The 20,892-nt window shown below is 37.6% G+C and overlaps 3 protein-coding genes across 6 annotated transcripts in view; all 3 read left to right on the top strand.

Annotated features, from left to right (window-relative positions):
* The first annotated feature begins 187 nt into the window (after positions 1 to 187).
* Positions 188 to 5,510, top strand: LOC139779292 (F-box/LRR-repeat protein 4-like). Of its 3 annotated transcripts, none has more exons than XM_071717603.1 (8): positions 188 to 505; positions 2,688 to 2,957; positions 3,066 to 3,174; positions 3,266 to 3,722; positions 3,810 to 4,011; positions 4,100 to 4,457; positions 4,544 to 4,877; positions 5,037 to 5,510. In XM_071717603.1, exons 2-8 carry the CDS (start codon positions 2,697 to 2,699, stop codon positions 5,374 to 5,376), a joined length of 2,061 nt encoding a protein of 686 aa, XP_071573704.1. In that variant the 5' UTR covers positions 188 to 505; positions 2,688 to 2,696; the 3' UTR covers positions 5,377 to 5,510. The 3 variants fall into 3 exon arrangements, with proteins under 3 accessions (XP_071573704.1, XP_071573705.1, XP_071573706.1); XM_071717604.1 differs by lacking the exon at positions 188 to 505 and adding an exon at positions 522 to 1,143; XM_071717605.1 differs by lacking the exon at positions 188 to 505 and adding an exon at positions 2,246 to 2,550.
* Positions 5,511 to 6,687: 1,177 nt separating this feature from the next.
* LOC139779291 (F-box/LRR-repeat protein 4-like) lies at positions 6,688 to 11,271 on the top strand. 2 transcript variants are annotated; one of them, XM_071717602.1, is made up of 8 exons: positions 6,688 to 7,221; positions 7,930 to 8,199; positions 8,308 to 8,422; positions 8,514 to 8,973; positions 9,061 to 9,262; positions 9,351 to 9,708; positions 9,795 to 10,048; positions 10,288 to 10,449. In XM_071717602.1, exons 1-8 carry the CDS (start codon positions 7,171 to 7,173, stop codon positions 10,306 to 10,308), a joined length of 1,731 nt encoding a protein of 576 aa, XP_071573703.1. In that variant the 5' UTR covers positions 6,688 to 7,170; the 3' UTR covers positions 10,309 to 10,449. The 2 variants fall into 2 exon arrangements, with proteins under 2 accessions (XP_071573703.1, XP_071573702.1); XM_071717601.1 differs by having other exon boundaries at positions 6,689 to 7,221; positions 9,795 to 10,128; positions 10,288 to 11,271.
* A 3,987-nt stretch (positions 11,272 to 15,258) lies between these two features.
* Positions 15,259 to 20,892, top strand: part of LOC139779289 (uncharacterized) — a 70,266-nt gene continuing 64,632 nt past the window's right edge. The window contains exon 1 of the mRNA XM_071717594.1: positions 15,259 to 15,778. The gene's annotated coding sequence lies outside the window, so the exon portion shown is untranslated. The remainder of the gene's footprint in view (positions 15,779 to 20,892) is intronic.

Genomic DNA, 20,892 nt, shown 5'->3' with positions numbered 1-20,892 from the left:
GATCAGTGTGTGACGTCAATCAGTGACACTATCCTCGTTTATACTTCGCGCGTCGCGAGGATCACGACGGGCGCGTTCAGAAGACCAAGCCGCTGAGTAGCAGTCGAACGTGATTGGCTCATACTTTTAGAACCAACCAATCAACGCAAAGTGTTGATAAGACGAACACAACAGTTGGGTCTGCTGAACGCGGCCGACGTTGCGCTCGTAGATCGCGCGGCGTTTTTTTTTCGACTTGTATGCGAACGCGCGCGCAACGTGTTCTCATCGACGATCGCCGCGGACGTTTCCGAATTAAATCCTGGATTACATCGGCGAAACGATACTGCAATTGTGGTCCGACCAGTTTGGTCGAGCGCGACAGCCGCGACAATCAACGAATCAACCGCTCTCTGCCCAACCAGCCCAACGGCGATTCGGGCGATTGTGGATGCCGATGTGAGCTCTGGTGACGAGGGCTGTTTCTTCGAACCTCGCGAGAGAAACATCCGCGGATGCGGCAGAGGTAAGTGCGAAGTCTTGTTTCAACGTAAAATAAAACATACATCGAAGCATGAGGAATTTCGCACACACGGGATGCAATTTGAGAAATTGCCTAACCTAACCACGCGAACTTTGCATTGTATCGATTGTATTCCCGTTTGAATCTCGAAGTAATTTCCCAGACCAGCGTTATGTCCAAAATCGAGACATAAGACATCTTTAAGGTGGTCCTTTCGCCGACACAGCTAGTCAAGTAACAGTCCGTCATGAGGTAATTGAAAACAAACATATTGACAAACATTACACAACATCCCAATAATTATAATAATATAACATGATTTTACACGCACGATTTAATCGTATTTAATTATTTACTAATTAAAAAAATATCACAATAGTAGTGCGGTTGGACTCGTTTTAGGTTAGGTCAGGCATGACAGTACGGACTGCGTCGGAAGCATCTCAAGCATCACTCGGGTGTGCTCCCTTCTCCTTCTAATTTGCTGAGATAGAAGGAGAGGGGAGTGTGCTCGTGTGCGCTCGGGTGACGTTTCCGAACGCAGCCGTCGCAGCCACGAGTAAAGCAATATGCGATTGGATCCACTACTTATTTAACCTCATATATCAGAGCAAAACATTCGGCAAGCCCTTATTTTCAAGGTACGTACGAAATCCGGAAACTTCAGGGAATATTTTAAGACATGAATAATGTATTCATCTGATCGCTAAGTATATGTATTATTCGTTGAAAACCTCGGCCGTGGCGATTTGCATCATTCTATCTTTCTCGTTCATTAGATGTAAACAAGGATAGAATGACAATAGCACGCTTCGCGAACGCACATTTAGATTGACTTATTTCTTGTAAAGTGTCGGTAACCTCACCTGATTTTTCGTACACATGCCCCTTATTACTGTATATTTAACATATATCAAATTTAGGTACCTATCTTAAGCCTTGTGTACACGATACTAGAAATCGGTCCGAGTTTCGGTTTAAGCCAATCAAGTTGCAGCTCTTACAGAAAAGCAGCAGTTTCATTGGCTTAAGGGGATCCTGGAGTGACAGCGACAAGGCATAATCGGTCTAAGCAATATCTTTGAATTGGCTGAACAGAATGGAAAATCCTTTTACACGATTAAAGTACGCACAAAAATGTAGAGGGCTGTATATGATTTTTTCTGATAAACTAAAAAAAATTTTATTTTTATAAATATTGTCTTCACCTGACGACAATATTTGCTTTATACAAAATTCTGCAGTTTTTCTAAAGAAAATAGTGATGCAGCCCTCTACAAAAAACTGTCAGGAATAATATCGTGCAATTAGAAGTAAGATTTGAAGCCTAAAAAAAAAGATATTACTTAGACCAGTGGAAGATGCAAGGTTAGGTGCTATCCTTGTCTATATCCTTGTCTATACAAGGACAGATATAGTCGGTGAGCACTTCTTTATCGACGCTGATCGAGTTCGCCTGCGGCTCCAGCATCCCCTTAAACCGAAACTCGGACCGATTTCTAGTATCGTGTACACAAGGCTTAATACTTGTTTTCACGAAAGGACCACCTTAAAGCCTTGTGTACACGATACAAGAAATCGGTCCGAGTTTCGGTTTAAGCCAATGAAACTGCTGCTTTTACAGAAAAGCAGCAGTTTTATTGGCTTAAACCGAAACTCGGACCGATTTCTAGTATCGTGTACACAAGGCTTTAGGCCCAGTTTCACAGTGGCCAGTTAGCTTAACTAGTAGTTAATTCTCACTCTCCGTCTCTTTCTAACCTTTGAGGTTAGAAAGAGACAGAGAGTGAGAGTTAACTACTAGTTAAGCTAACTGGCCACTGTGAAACTGGGCCTTAGAGCCAATTTCATTAACCACGGTTAGCTTAACCGACGGTTAAAGTTAGCAGGGTGGATTCATTTCTATTGGTCAATCCTGTTAACTTTAACCGTCGGTTAAGCTAACCGTAGTTGGTGAAATTGGCCCTTACAAGTGTCGGTTAACTTTTAACCTTAGATTAACTCACTCTTTGTCTCTTTCTAATGTCTCCCTTAGAAAGAGACGAAGAGTGAGTTAATCTAACAATAAGATTAAAAGTTAACCGACACTTGTGAAACTAGACCTTAAAGATGTCTTATGTCTCGATTTTGGAGCTTGGTCAAAATGGCCAAGCTCCAAAATCTCCATATTTTTATCTTCTTTTAGAGAGAAAATATGACATCTCATTGTCAAACTTTATATTGCGAGAGTTGTAGTCGATATCCCTATGTGGGCAAAGTATCCGTAGGCGAGAAGGAACATGTTGACTTCATCTATCAATTTGTGAAGAAAAGATTTTTTCCTAAGCCTGACTACGATCGGAGTCTTAGCACGTTTTATACTGCTCCTGACATAATTGGACCACCCAAGTTTCCAAACTATGGAGTACTATTTCATCTACCATGTTTTATTAGAATGTTAGAATTAGGAAGCAATGTATGTGTATTTCTTGGTATTATCTGTTATTTTCCTTTACAATGTAATCGCAATCTTTTGTGCTATAAGATTTTCGACTATTTGACACATTTGGATTTTTTAATATAGAGGAAAAAGATCGATATCTCACTATCTCCGTGGCAAAAGAAAGATGATTTCATCAGACGGTATATTGGTAAATTTGGATTCTGGCAGTATCACAAAAATACATATATTGGTATGTAATACTTGAATTGATAAATAAGATATTGTTAAAGAAGATATGTTTTTATTGAGAAGAGAGTATAATTATATTTTCTATTTTGAAGATATCAAGTTTCATGAAGCTGTATATCCAATCAGAGTCTCTATATACGAAATATACAATCCTGGAAGCGTAATTCAAATTTTGGCTCAAGATTCTAATAATCAGTGGTTTAAGTTGTGGGATGAATCGTCTCAGATTGTGCCGCCGACATCAAGATTATTTTCCCCACCCCTATCGCACCCATGTAACTTTAAAACCAAAATGCTCAGACTAGTATTTAAAAAGAGTCTACCTGAATCTCACACAAAGCTGGACGCTGTTATGCTTATCGGTTCATCAAATTTGATCCTTTCTAGAAATGCTAATGAGAGTTTAACTAATCTGTTAAAAAGAATTAACTGCATGTACTCTTCACATCATGAGGAAGTTTATAATTTAACAGCAGATTTAAAAAGTGCACACTTGGATATAGTTCATCTGCAACAGAATTTTCACGAATATTGCGTTCTTCATAAAAGGTATTATAATCGTTGATATTAAGTAATATTCAATATTTTTTTATTTTTTTAATAAAAAAAATTTATTTGTTTGGATGTTATTTGCAGCAATATAAAAAGGAAGACTTTTTATAAGAATAATTTAAAACACAAAGAAGTATCGCAGGAAGTAATTTCTGGTTATGAGCAACCTCATGGAGAGAAAAACTCACCTTATATTTTATTAAAAAGTCATTCGAATTGTGTAAAGAGTATGAAACTCTCTTCGGATGAATCCAAGGAGCTACCATGCAGTTTGTCTGAACTTCCTGTAAAGTATCCTAAAAAATCTATTTCTCATAATAGTATTTATTGCAATGTCATCTCGTGTATTAAAGTTTTATATTTTATTTTTGCAGGATGAAATACTAATAATAATATTAAAAAACTTGGATTTGATGACGTTATGTCGCTTGAATTATGTAAATAGACGCTTCAATGATTTGATACGGGACCCTCGAATCTATACACGTTTGAACATAGATCAGATATGTACTGTATCTGACAAATATATACGCGATATATTTTGTTATTTTACACCTAGATGTAAATATTTGCGACAGTTAGATCTTGCAGCGAGCAACTTTGATGTTAAGGATTTCGTAAAATTTATTGATAATTGCGGCAGGCATTTAACGCACTTAAGATTAAGTAGGTGCCAGTTAATTGGCAGTCATGCTCTACTTAAAATTTCAGAGATATGCAAAAATTTGAAAGGTATGTATATATACATATAGTATATATGATTGTCAAGGTTATGGATAAATTGCATATAACATATAACTAATACATATTTTTATCAGAAATGTCTTTAAGTCATTGTCGCGTAGACGACGAAGAATTTTCGTATCTCGAGAGGCTAAATGGTTTGGAGTATCTAAACCTTCTTGATACACGTATAGAAACGCAACGTCTTTGCAAAATACTGCAAAAAAATCAACGGATGCGTGAGTTACATTTAAACGTGGATTTTGAAAGAGACTTAATAAACCATGACGCAGTCCTAATAGAGTTGGCAAATTCGTGTCCTGACTTGGAAGTAATAAGTACACTGGAAGGACGTGATTTTACATCTCGGGGTATTAATGCCCTCGCTGACTTAAAGAATTTACGTGAAGTGGAAATTTCCCATTGCCTGTAAATATGTCTTTTAATATTCTTTTAAAATACATATCTATTATTGTATTCTTTATTGAAATTTGTGTGTTTGCTTCTCTTGCAAGCATCTTGAAAAATTTACATGAATTTTCTGTTTGCAATTGAAATACTGTACTAATTATATGATTTTTGTTACAGATACAATTTCCAAAATACTGATGACAGCTTATATAGATTACTTTCCTCCTATCAAAACTTGCAAGAAGTTTATTTGACCGGCGATAATAGAGTTGGTACTCTCCTCAATGATCACACGTTGAAATTACTGGCGCAGTGTAAAAAGTTGAAAAAGTTATGTCTTTATTACGTGAGACTTTATACACCTGATAAATATTTCGTTATTTTGGAACAATGTCCAAAACTGCAAGAGTTTTATCTCATACACTGTAATATTAGTGATCGCTTAGTTAATCAATGGAAGAAAAGATATCCTCATGTGTCCGTCTATACTGATAATTGCTATTTTAGGACATATTAATTTACTTCTTACTCATGTTTACTTTTTATATTTTTAGTCTTACAAATTTACTTTGTAAAAATTGTCTGGTACTTAAATTAGATTGCGTAAAAGAAGTTAATGTCTAATAAAAACGAAATATTGTGGTATAACAACGCATGCTATAATTTGTCGACAACATGCCAACAACAATTAATGCAAACTACACGTTGCTATCTGGGTAAACATTAATTTTTTCAGAAACATATGAATATGTACAAAATCGAAGGAAATTGAAAATGGTTGCGTTCAGCAGAGAAAGCTGCTTTGCTGCTGTTGTAAAATTCGTGAATTTGATTAGTGTATACTTTTAGCTCCGGTAAAAACTAAAAGCATAGATTAATCAGATTCCTAAATTTTGCAACAGTTGCAGAACAGTTTCCTTTGCTGAACGCAGCCAGTGACTACTAACGGAGCTACAAACGGATTATCTCGCAAGCACAATAAAACTGAATAAAACAGTTTTTACTTTTTTGATCGACATATATATTGAGTTTTGATTAATATGAATATAAAATAATAATATAAAATAATATTGTAAAATAATAATTATTTTTGATTGGTCGGAAAAATTTATTTTAGACAAAGTTACAGTTTTTGATATATTTTTCACTAATGGTTTTCTGCTGCAATTTTCTATCCGCGATAATGGACTTTCTTGCAGCCGCTTTGCATTGTCCTCCAATATTTATCCCAGCCTCGTGGTTGGTCTGTCATCCCGTCAGCGCATTACATGTTGTGGTTAAATACATCGATAGTTATTCTCCAATCTGCTTTCTTTATGCTACAAAGGACGGCTGTCAATACCTGCTTCGAGTACGACGAATTTATTGCAACGTGTAAACGCGTCAGATATATTTAGATATTCCTGCTGAACAGGGAGTTTAGCACGAGAAGAGCCGTTTCGACGTTTTAAATTCTCTTAACAATTCGTACTTTGTTGTATGCGTTTTTTCCCTATTTTTAATAACAATCATCGCGGAGCAGACACAATGCGTTTTATCTACGTAGATCGCGAAAACCAAAAAGACTGAAAGATACAAAGATGCAAATATTTGACACGAATCCAAATTCTTTACACCATTTATACTCTAAGACGGGCGTGGCTCGCCACGGTCTTCTCAGTGCACACTGCACGCCGACTATCGCGGCCGACGTTCGGGGATGGATATGATTTTCACCGCGGTCAAGTCTCCCGTTTGTCAAAATAGAAAGAAAAACAAAAAGCGAGAGAAAAGAGACCGGGCCGAAATTCGAGAGTTGATCGAACGGCGATGACGCTCGACGTGCGCGTTATCGGGATTTTTGACCAAGCGCGTTTATTCGCTGTCGGCGATCAGTGTGTGACGTCAATCAGTGACACTATCCTCGTTTATACTTCGCGCGTTGCGAGGATCACGACGGGCGCGTTCAGAAGCATGCCGTTGAGTAGCAGTCGAACGTGATTGGCTCATACTTTTAGAACCAACCAATCAACGCAAAGTGTTGATAAGACGAACTCAACAGTTGTGTTTACTGAACGCGACGTTGCGCTCGTGCTCGTAGATCGCGCGGCGTTTTTTTTTTTCGACTTGTATGCGAACGCGTGCGCAACGTGTTCTCATCGACGATCGTCGCGGACGTTTCCGAATAAATCCCTGATTACATCGGCGAAACGATACTGCGATTGTGGTCCGACCAGTTTGGTCGAGCGTGACAATCAACCGCTCTTTGCCCAACCAGCCCAACGGCGATTCGGGCGTCGGGCGATTGTGGATGCCGTCGTGAGCTTCGGTGATGAGGGCTGCTTCGAACCTCGCGAGAGAAACATCCGCGGATGCGGCAGAGGTAAGTGCGATATATGTCTTGTTTTAACGTAAAATAAAACATACATCGAAGCATGGTGAATTAATTTTGCACACACGGGAGCAATTTGAGAAATTGCCTAACCTAACCACGCGAATTTTGCATTGTGGGTGCGTTCGGGAAGACGCTATTAGCGCTATTGCATCATTCTATCCTTGTTTTACACCTGATGAGCGATAAAGATATAATGATACAATAGCGCTAATAGCGCGCTTCCCGAACGCAGCCTGTATCGATTGTATTCCCGTTTGAATCTCGAAGTAATTTCCCAGACCAGCGTTATGTCCAAAATTGAGACATAAGACATCTTCAAGAGCCACTTCGGCCCAGTTTCACAACTGTCGGTTAACTTTTAACCTTAGATTAACTCACTCTTTGTCTCTTTCTAATGTCTCCCTAGGCCCAGTTCAACAGTGGCTAGTTAGCTTAACTAGTAGTTAACTCTCACTCTCCTTCTCTTTCTAATCTCAAAGGTTAGAAAGAGACAGAGAGTGAGAGTTAACTACTAGTTAAGCTAACTGGCCACTGTTGAACTGGGCCTTAGAAAGAGACGAAAAGTGAGTTAATCTAAGATTAAAAGTTAACCGTGACACTTGTGAAACTAGGCCTTAAAGATGTCTTATATCTCGATTTTGGAGCTTGGTCAAAATGGCCAAGCTCTAAAATCTCCATATTTTTATCTTTTTTTAGAGAGAAAATATGACATCTCATTGTCAAACTTTATATTGCGAGAGTTGTAGTCGATATCCCTATGTGGGCAGAGTATCCGTAGGCGAAAAGGAACATGTTGACTTCATCTATCAATTTGTGAAGAAAAGATTTTTTCCTAAGTCTTACTCCGATCAGGGTCTTAGCACGTTTTATACTGCTTCTGACATAATTGGACCACCCAAGTTTCCAAACTATGGAGTACTATTTCATCTACCACGTTTTATTAGAATGTTAGAATTAGGAAGCAATGTATGTGTATTTCTTAGTATTATCTTTTATTTTCCTTTACAATGTAATCCCAATCTTTTGTGCTACAAGATTTTCGACTATTTGACACATTTGGATTTTTTAATATAGGGGAAACAGATCGATATCTCACTATCTCCATGGCAAAAGAAAGATGATTTCATCAGACGGTATCCTTTCTATATTGGTAAAGGATTCTGGCAGTATCACAAAAATACATATATTGGTATGTAATACTTGAATTGATAAATAAGATATTGTTAAAGAAAATATGTTTTTATTGAGAAGAGAGTATAATTATATTTTCTATTTTGAAGATATCGAGTTTCATGAAGCTGTATATCCAATCAGAGTCTCTATATACGAAATATACAATCCTGGAAGCGTAATTCAAATTTTGGCTCAAGATTCTAATAATAATCAGTGGTTTAAGTTGTGGGATGAATCGTCTCAGATTGTGCCGCCGACATCAAGATTATTTTCCCCACCCCTATCGCACCCGTGTAACTTTAAAACCAAAATGCTCAGACTAGTATTTAAAAAGAGTCTACCTGAATCTCACACAAAGCTGGACGCTGTTATGCTTATCGGTTCATCAAATTTGATCCTTTCTAGAAATGCTAATGAGAGTTTAACTAATCTGTTAAAAAGAATTAACTGCATGTACTCTTCACACCATGAGGAAGTTTATAATTTAACAGCAGATTTAAAAAGTGCAAACTTGGATATAGTTCATCTGCAACAGAATTTTCACGAATATTGCGTTCTTCGTAAAAGGTATTATAATCGTTGATATTAAGTAATATTCAATATTTTTTTATTTTTTTAATAAAAAAAATTTATTTGTTTGGATGTTATTTGCAGCAATATAAAAAGGAAGACTTCTTATAAGAATAATTTAAAACACAAAGAAGTATCGCAGGAAGTATTTCCTGGTTATGAGCAACCTCATGGAGAGAAAAACTCACCTCATATTTTATTAAAAAGTCATTCGAATTGTGTAAAAAGTATGAAACTCTCTTCGGATGAATCCAAGGAGCTACCACGCAGTTTGTCTGAGCTTTCTGTAAAGTATCCTAAAAAATCTATTTCTCATAATAATATTTATTGCAATGTCATCTCGTGTATTAAAGTTTTATATTTTATTTTTGCAGGATGAAATACTACTAATAATATTAATAAACTTGGATTTGATGACGTTATGTCGCTTGAATTATGTAAATAGACATTTCAATGATTTGATACGGGACCCTCGACTTTATACACGTTTGAACATAGATCAGATACGTACTGTATCTGACAAATATATACGCGATATATTTTGTTATTTTACACCTAGATGTAAATATTTGCGACAGTTAGATCTTGCAGCAAGCAACTTTGATGTTAAGGATTTCGTAAAGTTTATTGATAATTGCGGCAGGCATTTAACGCACTTAAGATTAAGTAGGTGCCAATTAATTGACAGTCGTGCTCTACTTAAAATTTCAGAGATATGCAAAAATTTGAAAGGTATGTATACATACATATAGTATATATGATTGTCAAGGTTATGGATAAATTGCATATAACATATAACTAATACATATTTTTATCAGAAATGTCTTTAAGTCATTGTCGCGTAGACGACGAAGAATTTTCGTATCTCGAGAGGCTAAATGGTTTGGAGTATCTAAACCTTCTTGATACACGTATAGAAACGCAACGTCTTTGCAAAATACTGCAAAAAAATCAACGGATGCGTGAGTTACATTTAAACGTGGATTTTGAAAGAGACTTAATAAACCATGACGCAGTCCTAATAGAGTTGGCAAATTCGTGTCCTGACTTGGAAGTAATAAGTCCACTGGAAGTACGTCATCTTACATCTCGGGGTATTAATGCCCTCGCTGACTTAAAGAATTTACGTGAAGTGGAAATTTCCCTTTCCCTGTAAATATGTCTTTTAATTTTCTTTTAAAATACATATCTATTATTGTATTCTTTATTGAAATTTGTGTGTTTGCTTCTCTTGCAAGCATCTTGAAAAAATTACATGAATTTTCTCTTTGCAATTAAAACACTGTACTAATTATATGATTTTTGTTACAGATGCGAATACCCAGTTATTGATGACAGCTTATTTAGATTACTTTCCTCCTATCAAAACTTGCAAGAAGTTTATTTGACCGGCAATAATACAGTTGGTACTTTCTTCAATGATCACACGTTATTGGAATTACTGGCGCAGTGTAAAAACTTAAAGAAGTTATGCATTTATTACGTGACACTTTATACACCTGATAAATATTTCGTTATTTTGAAACAATGTCCAAAACTGCAAGAGTTTTATCTCATACAGTGTAATATTAGTGATCGCTTAGTTAATCGATGGAAGAAAAGATATCCTCATGTGTCCGTCTATACTGATCATTTTCGGAGTAACAGGGATTTTGATAAAAACAGTCATTTTAGGACATATTATTAATTTACTTCTTACTCATGTTTACTTTTTATATTTTTATGCTTACAAATTTACTTTGTAAAAATTGTCTGGTACTTAAATTAGATTGCGTAAAAGAAGTTAATGTCTAATAAAAACGAAATATTCTGGTATAACAACGCATGGTATAATTTGCCGACAACATGCCAACAACAATTAATGCAAACTACACGTTGCTATCTGGGTAAACATTAATTTTTTCAGAAACATTTATATGTATGTACAAAATCGGAGGAAATTGAAAATGGCTGCGTTCAGCAGAGAAAGCTGCTTTGCTGCTGTTGTAAAATTCGTGAATTTGATTAGTGTATACTTTTAGCTCCGGTAAAAACTAAAAGCATACATCAATCAGATTCCTAAATTTTACAACAGTTGCAGAACAGTTTCCTTTGCTGAACGCAGCCAATGACTACTAACGGAGCTACAAACGGATTATCTCGCAAGCACAATAAAACTGAATAAAACAGTTTTTATTTTTTCGATCGACATATATATTGAGTTTTGATGTTTAATATGAATATAAAATAATAATATAAAATAATATTGTAAAATAATAACTATTTTTGATTGGTTGGAAAAATATTTTTGACGAGTCTTTTTGTCTTTATTTCAAGAAACATGGTAGTGTCTTGGGCCAAGTACACACGCGAAGCGAGATATTGAAAGACATCATAAAAAAGATGACGAAAAGTTATATTTTTTATAATGGCTTTTTCAACAAGATCAGAAGGTGTCTTTCACACATCTTTTCGCTTTGTCAAAAATATAACTTAAGAAAGACATCTTTTTCGTTATCTTATAGTGTTATGTGCTGTGTCTGGGTAGATTTTCTAGTAGAAAATGTTCTATGTACATAGGTATACCTATCTACTTGCGTTCTTCCATACCCCTACCCTTTAGGTAGTCTTTTAATTCTTTGCTTTCCAGTAATTTACCTGAATCTCTGGGTTTGGATGTAACACTTTTCAGGTCCATTGTGAGAGTTGGCAGTCTAGTATATGATATAGATGTGACTTACACAGAAGTAGCATGCGCTCACTAACCATGCACGTGTTCTAACATTTCTTCTCTTTCATGATTTTTTCATTTTATACGGAAAAAATCAAATCTGCCTTGTTGATAAACAGAGTAAGTAGTATAAAAAACGATAGAAATTAGTTTTCTGATTAATTTTTTTATTTAGTTCCGAGTTAAATTTCCGATAATTCTCTATATTCACTGTGATTCTTTTGATTTATTGTTAGTTCGCTATAACCTGTATCAAACAATGGGATAAAAGATACATTAGATAAATGAAAAAATACATTTTGAAAAATTTTAGTTATAGTTAGAAGCATAAGCATATGTGCAGCGAACGTAAGCAATTTAAATTTTGCAATTTCCTTTTTTTTTATTCGTGCACGCGATTGTGATATATGTTCTTCTACCACGTGATGAAACACACTGTAACGTGATGTACGGAAAATGAGGATACATTAAGTAAGATAAAAAGTACATTTTGGAAAATTTTAAGCCCATTCTACAATAGCCGTAAAAGTATTCCTCTCTTTTTCAAAAGAATCATATTCAATGGAAACTTCTCTTTTTATAAATTTAGGCATTTCTAAAGTTTCACTTAAATTTTGCACATTTTGAGTCTCGTTACTTGACGTTTGGTTTTCGTTAATAATTCTCTCTACAAATGGATCCTGCTTTTCAATCTTTTAACAAAGTGACCCTCTGATTCCGAATCTAACATTTCCATAGATGCCTTTTTGTGTTTGCGTTTTTTTTGGATTCGCTATCTTCTAAATTACTTGGAGAAAGATCGGCATTTGATATAATATGCTTCTTATCCATATGTTGGTCTTTTTTTTTTAGATTTAATAGTTCTGGAAATAGTTCTCCGTATCATTAATTACTTTTTCTTCGTTCTCTGAGTCAAGTTCTCTAGATTTCTTCGCGTGTTTCTTTCTCTTTTTCGTCTCTGTTTCAGAAACACTAGTTAAATGCTCTACTCTTTCAGATTTAATACATCTAAAAGTGATGTTCTCTGTATTAATTAATTTTTCTTTGTTCTCTGAATCAAATTTTCTAGATTTCTTTGCATGTTTCTTTCTCTTCTTCGTCTCTCTGTTTCAGTAATGCTATCTAATGGAATGGCATTTTCTCTCTTCACAGCTTTACGTGACTGTGCAGCTTCATCCAAAATTTTATCATCATTAAGCAGTAACTTGGACGTTTTCTTACTTTTCTTATGTTTTTTAGAGCTATTATCAATTTCGGTAAAGATCGTAGAAACGTAATGGTATCATTTATATGATTGCGTTTAGTTTAAAGGTAATGCAAAATTATGATGCAACCACTTCTCGCGCGATCGACGTACGCATTTGATTATGCTACGCGGTTATTTGCGGCAAATCAGCAGTTTAGCGCAGCCCGTAATGACAGGATCGTGATATATTAGCGATTTTCAGCATCCGTTCGACTGCGCACACCTAATAGCCGCGTCGTGTTAGAATGCATGTAGGTACATGCATGGCCGCGGGATCCATTCGCAAATGCTCTCGCGTGTGCATAAGCACGAGCGCGAGCGCGCGCTTCGTAATTCTCGTATACCGCGAATCGTCGCTCTTTTGCAATTCGCTTAACGACCCCGGCACACCTGTTGCAGAAACAGGTAGCAATGATCGCGTCGTGCCAGTTTCTTTTCTCCGCACTAGGGAGAAGTGATATCGGAATATCTGTCAGAAAGGTTGACGTTCCGAGCTGCCGATGGAACCATTAAATCCGCGCTATTTTACACAAGTTTCTTGCGCAAAGTTCATAAAATAAAATTGCACGATAATTACGCTTATTTACATTCTTAAAGCTATGGATTTACATCTTTTCAGGACAAGGGGGGATACATAAAGAGGGGAGAAAACAATCTTTTCAGCTCTGTCGAAATTTGAAAATAATGCGACCTAATATCAAATAAAAATTAATCAAAATCAAGGACTCGAAATCTCTTTGATGTAACGGAATAATTTGGACCCCGTGTTTACACGCGTCGACGCGTTAAGACGTGCGGATTGCGGAATGACAAGATCCGAAGGGAGACGATAACTGGTTTACGCCACGCAAAGAAAGCCCGACGAGATAGGACGATGCCGCGCAAAGGCGGCGGGCGGCGGCGCAAGGCGCAATTGCGATCGGGGCGATGAGGTAAAAAAGGGAAGAGCCGCGCGCGGAGAGCATCATCGGAAGCGAACGGCGCCCGAGGTTATTGCCGGAGCGAGAAGGACGGGCGGAATGAGTTCGAACGAAGTGCTACACGCCCATTCCCGCTTAGAATCTAGTCTACCGGAAATTTGCAGTTACCTTGCATTCCACGCAGGGTCGAACGCCCCGGGGGAGGGAGACGCCTAGCTCCGATCCCGCCGCGGGGATCGTTAATTGCTCGTGGCTGAAACGGGATTTCCAATTTCTGCATTCGTCGCGCGGGGATGACTTTCATCCGCCGGATGAAAAAATAGATTTAACGGCGGAAAGTGTTGTCGGACAGTGTATACTTACGTTATTATATCAATAAAAGCGCGCGCGCGCCTAAAATTCCGCGAGGTTGAGACACGAAGGTGACAACGGCGTTGTCTTCGTTTGAATTTATTTCGCGACATTTGATTTTTCATCACGTCGATATTGGTCATATTATCGCATTGCGGTAATATTTTTGTTAAGAAAATCAAATACTTTGTAATTGTTAATGTTTTTCTGAAGTAAAACGCTTTTTATTTATATGTTAAAGATATTTTCGATTAATTGTACTATTATTCACAGAATCGATCAAGAATATACATGTATATTTGTAACAATTGAAAATATGAATGTAAGCAATAGTGAAATGCTTTTATTTTAGATCTAATATAGAGAACTTGCGCATTTTCATTTATATGAATTAATATTCTCATATTGCTGTCAGAAAGTTACCTGACCTTTTACTGAAACACACCGTGCGATCAATAGTAATATTATAAACTTGTTCGACAAGTAAAGTTCAACAATTTGAATTTATTTCATTTACTCGCTTAAACGCGAGGGGTCTGAAGTATAGGGCTGGCGATTTGCGTCGAAGAGTCAAAATTATACAATTATTAATCTAATATAACAGTATCGCGATAGGCATACATCTATAAAATGATATGACAAAATCCGAATCAAATTTCTAATGTAACTATGTCGCAAATATATTTTTCGAAGCTTCGAAGCTGTCGAAGAGTAACAGCCCTGAATAAGTTGCGCGCGAGTCACATCTGACCGGCTGACAGGTCGGCCAGCCGCTCTCCCCTCGCGACGACAATAATCGCATTCGGTATCGCTCGGTGTCAATTGCACCTTTGTGCCGGGACAATGAGGAATCGCAGCGCGGCTCCCTTATCGTCGCGATTCCTTCATGCCAGCGATCGCGCCGTGCGCGCGATAACGCGCGCGTCGCGCACCTGACAAGGCGCTGCCGACCAATGCGAGCGCGCGCTCGCCGGCGGCCATCTTGCGCGGCCTCGCTTTCGCGTCGGAGTCGCGTGGCTCGCCACGGTCTTCTCAGTGCACGCCGACTATCGCGGCCGACTGGGTGTTCGGGGATGGATGATTTTCACCGCGGTCGAGTCTCCCGTTCGTCAAAATTGAAAGAAAAACAAAAAGCGAGAGAAAAGAGACCGGGCCGAAATTCGAGAGTTGATCGAACGGCGATGACGCTCGACGTGCGTTATCGGGATTTTTGACCGAGCGCGTTTATTCGCTGTCGGCGATCAGTGTGCGACATCAGTCAGTGACACTATCCTCGTTTATATTTCGCGCGTCACGAGGATCACGGCGTTGCGCTCGTAGAGAGATCGCGCGGCGTTTTTTTTTTCGACTTGTGTGCGCGCAACGCGTTCTCATCGACGATCGACGCGGACGTTTCCGAATTGATCCTGGATTACATCGGCGAAACGGTACTGCGATTGTGGTCCGACCAGTTTGGTCGAGCGCGACAAACAACCGCTCTCTGCCCACCGGCGATTGTCGATGCCGACGTGAGCTCCGGTGACGAGGGCTGCTTCTTCGAACCTCGCGAGAGAAACATCCGCGGATGCGGCAGAGGTAAGTGCGATACGTCTTGTTTCAACGTAAAATAAAACATACATATCGAAGCATGGAGAATTTCGCACACACGGGATGCAATTTGAGAAATTGCCTAACCTAACCACGCAAACTTTGCATTGTATCGATTGTATTCCCGTTTGAATCTTGAAGTAATTTCCCAGACCAGCGTTACGTCCAAAATCGAGACGTAAGACAACTTTAAGGGCCACTTCGGCAAACTTAATCGTTGATTAGTCCATTAGAAATGACCAATCGCATTTGTCAATCTGCTTAAATGAGCAATGGACTAATCAACGATTTAAGTTAATCAGTGCTGGGTCAAAATGGCCCTAAGTCCCAGTCTATAATAGGTGTTTTAAGCCCTAAGCCCTAAGAAATTGACCAATCACAATCAATTATTCTCCTCAAATTCAACTGTGATTGAACAATTTCTTAAGGCTTATGGCTTAAAACACCTATTGTAGATGCGGGGACTAAGACATCTTTAAGACGTCTTACGTCCCCGATTTTGCATGCGTGCTGTCTGGGTTCGCACGCAAGGAAAACACCGATTTACATTCCTCGAAGATATATTAAGTTAAAAGTGATTTCATCCTTCTACTTCTGTTCAGTCTTTCTATCTAATTATATATTAGTATAGATGCGCGGCAAGGAAAGTCATTGACCCACATAAATCCGATGGCCACAACGCGGGATGTGTCGTTGCGTTTACATAACAAGCGGCGTTAATAAGGACACGACCGCGTAAACACGCGGGGACCACCTGCACGCGCGTAAATGATAGGAATTTAAATTGCGCGATCCCATCGCGATAAGCGACCTTGATTATGTGGTGCGGCAATGGCATCCTTGCCGAGCAGAAAGCGTGTCGCGTAAACGGCATAATCGCGTCGTGCATTCGGCGTAGGAGATCCTAGCTTAGCCTTGCACTTTCGTCAGGATTAGCGTTTATTTGCCGAGTTTAACGAACGTCTCGCTTCGATTTGCGAAACTGTTGGAAGAAAGCGTTAGAGCTGTACGTATATGTCGAGCCGGAAATCGAAAAGTACGCTTGACGAATTTAGGAGGGACTGACAATTTATTTATTTGTGTCGGAAAATTATTTTATAACGTAGATATTAATCTGCGTTAATGAAAAAACCGTTTTGATGTTTTAATCGCGCAGAGAGTTTATTCAGTTGATTATTATAGGTAATATTTTGAATGTTTCACTACTTATCTTTAATATTCTCTTCTTTACATAATCTAGAAAGTTACATCTCGAAAGTGATGTCGCGTTTAAGCTCTAAGCTTCAATCTTCCAGCTTTAAGATTGTCGCAGATAGTAACGCGTTCATAACCGGTTTATTATGCGGAACTTCGTTAGTCCACGATCTACGCAATTAGTGCCATAATTGTTTTATTCGACTGCGGCGGTGTAATCGTAATTTAAAAAGCAGATATTGATCATCTGCTTAATTGCATACGACAAGTAGAAGCAGAAAGTCAACTCTCGATATCGTCCAATGTTTAAAAATATAACGATAATCTGGATAATGCAGTCTTTTTTCACCTTATTTCATTTTATGATACTTCATACAGTGTGCACAACTTGATATATCAATAGTAAGATAAGCGAACTTGGAAACGTGCAATTAAAAACGCATTCTAAGCGCTAACGAGAAGGTAGATACGATATTGCGAATAACAGTACTTTATTTCTGCGGTATAAGCGGTACGAGACGGAGCCGCGTCTCGCAAATCGATTTCTTTTTTTTGCGGTATAAGCCTCTCTTCAGTTTGTCGATTCATTGTTATCCGGAAAATTTTGCCGATAATTTGCCCATACGTCATTGTTTCTTCTCAAGAACAATAAGCCGTTTAGCGTGTTCCACTATGTACTTTTGTTCGCCGTTCGCATTCTAAATGCGAAAGCGAACCGGAGTTTACTTCGCATATAGACACAATGACTGTTTCTTAAATCAGGCAAATTACCTGTTCTGTTCAGTTATGTGGTTTTGTTCAATTTTATTTTATTTTAATGCCAGATATTTTAGACAAGTCAGTACACGCGATTTATCTTGTCAAAACTTTTCGTTGCAATTATTGCGAGAGTAAAAATCGAATTTTATTTTTTTATTGTTTTTTAAATATTTTTTTTATTCACAATGTAAATGTTTGATAGGGACCTCACTATTCGCATAAGCACAATATATTTCTCATCGTCTCTCCTACTTTCCTTATATTTCGCGATGTATCGCAAAAGCGATATTTCCAACAATATATATAAGGAAGTTTGACTTCCGATCGAATCACCACGAAAGTTTATTATTGCGAAAGTTCTTGAAAAATAATGATATATGTTTTATATACATTCTTTCATGAAACAGTGGAAAAATTTTAACCATATATTGAGTCAAATCAATTGCGAGTAGATAATTCAATTTTAAGCGACATTATTGTTACTTCTTTACTCTATCTATTGTTTATTGTAAAAATATCGCTGTAGTACTATTTTTACGTCTATTTTCTTTGCTCCTTTGTCTCTTGCTTTCTTTTGAAACACAGTTTAGGATAATTAATCGCATTTTAAAGAATGCATGCCAGATTTTGGAATGGCAGAGTTTGATAGAGATTGAATTTGTTTTTTTAATTTATCATGACGTTGCACTTTATGTGCATTGCAATATTTCGTTGAATCATAATAAATGACGAAAAAACTCGTTATTTTTTATTTCGCTTGCTGTCGCAGTGTAAAAATATGATCTTTCTATTGGCTGGAAAAAAGTTTTTATCGTTAGTATATGGCCAGAGAGAAAGAATTATTAGGTCTTAATGCGATCGCTGCCACCTACCGTTCTTCATCTTTCACTCCTCGTTCTTTAATGCGAGATTGTATTGAGCAGAAATTTTACGAGGACGTCATAACATCGGAGCGTTTCAGGGCAGGGAATAAACGGAGTCGTTCCGCTGCATCGGCGGTGCCAGACATCTCCTTCATTAAAATCTAATTAAATCAAGCGAACGTGTGTGTGGCGCGCCTTTGTCGCTCTTATCGCGGTTCGATGTTTACCGTTAGACGCCGATAAGCTCGGCGATGCCTCCAATCATTTTACGCGAGGCAAGCAATTATGCTCGATTATTGATAATTACGAGAAGTCACAAGCGAGATTAGATAGTCAGAGTGTTATGATTTAAAGTTATTACTTAAGTTTTCTTTATCTTAAATGAATACTTACTTTTCATTTGACCATTTTTATACAACTAAACGCGCGATAAGTTTTTAAAAACGCATTAATTAAATCCTGGTCAGAATTATTCGGTTTTAATCAAGTATCTCTGAAAGATTAAAATTAATTTATTCGTTAGTGATGATAAGTGAAATTTGGAGTCAGCTGCATATGACTATAGCGTGGCGCATGTATAAATAGACACGTGTGTGTCGAAATATTCGCGCAGCATCCTTTCCGTTCGCCACAGCGGAGTCTGACTCATGCTGGACATTTTTTTAAAGCGAAGAATTTGTACTGGGCGCTCCATTCTGTACCTATCCTGTGTTTGCACAGAGATGCTGACGTTCCGCGGTCCTGTGTTGCTGCGTCGCAAAACGCCCACCCACGCATTGCCTCAGGCAGTAGGTATATATATACATGGGATGTCACATGATAGTACATTGATCGTCGAGCATGGTTCTTAGATGAGAGTGAAGCTGCCGGTTTACGAGATGCGCGACTTAAAAAATTTCACCACTCGTTAACGCCTCGATTTTCTTCAGCGCAATCCCGCAAAAGCGAGAGACTTTAATTGGAATGAAATTACTTAAATTGAGAGAAACATACGCGATGTGTCTTTTCTCTTTTGTGACTTTATTATCCACGTTTTCGTTTTTTTTGCGGTACTTGCTGAGATATCGCGAAGTTCTTTTGTTACACATTTACTTTGTTTCGCGTTTGCACAGTGGCACATAACCAGAAACTTCAAAAGATTCTTCGTTAACAAAGCCCCTATCTTACTCATCTTATTATAGAGAAAGACTCCTTTTGCGGTTCCAACACACGGCGAAGACATACATCGACTTCTTAGTCGTGATAGCGACGAAAGAGAGTGAGAGAAATCCATTCATTTCTTCGTGTAAGTTCCCACTGAATGCACACTGAAGCGCTTCTTGATTCTGTTGTTTCGTCGGGAAGCGCGCTTGTACTGCGCACACGCATTTAATATATAAATATAATATAAATATTCTGCGATTTAATTTAATGGTGCGTTATGCACGGTAGAGATTTAAATTTTAACCAGATTGGAAGAAATAGTAAGAGATAGAGGAAAGTCCCCTATTATGAGATAGGCTCCTAATATGCGACAGCAAGGTTTCTACTAAACTAATAGGCCCTATCTGTTGGTTCCACCATGAACTTATTACTCTTGGGATAAAACCTATTTAGTGGAAAATTCATTGTTTGATCGTGCGTGTAGTCGTTGCAGAGAAAGAAATTGTGAAATTGGATGTTGTCAAGTGCCATGGATATGAGTCTTTAAACCTTGTTTATTATATAATTAATAAATATTTGTCAATAAGTTCTGCATGCAGCGATAGAGTAAGGTCGTATTAATAGGAAAATACGGGATATGTTGAGTTGTTCAATTGTAGAGATTAGATTTGGTGATCGCGAAACCGCAAGGCGTGGTGCTCGTAACATGAGATACTCAGGGTACTCCTGGGTTGCTGGAGTATGAAAGTTATTGTATAGTAATAAAAGAAGAGAAAATACTATATTAACGTTAAGGGAAGGTTTATACGAATTTATAAGACTGTGCTGACCTTGATTTGAGGGGGAAGGGTGGAGGGGGAAGATTAGGTACAATATTGAGTATAAGTGGGTTTACGATTGTTGCAAATATGCTTCTCCATTATATTTGTCTTTCAAAAATTTTAAATAAAGTTTTTTAATTGCAATATGATGTATTTTGCACTTTATTAGCGATTTCCCGGGGTCTCTCATATTAGGAGCACACTTTTTCGATTTTTTTGAAAGCTTATTTTTTACATTTTTCTAATTTTCAGAAAAATCAATATTTAAATTAAATTTTACATTTCAGCATCTTAAAACTTATTAAATTCCCTTCATAATGAC

This window comes from Temnothorax nylanderi, unplaced genomic scaffold (genome assembly GCF_030848795.1).
Source record: "Temnothorax nylanderi isolate EJ_2023f unplaced genomic scaffold, tnyl_v1.0 TNYL_tig0218_pilon, whole genome shotgun sequence".
In the NCBI taxonomy this organism is placed as follows: domain Eukaryota; kingdom Metazoa; phylum Arthropoda; class Insecta; order Hymenoptera; family Formicidae; genus Temnothorax; species Temnothorax nylanderi.
This window is presented reverse-complemented; position numbering and strand designations above follow the sequence as displayed.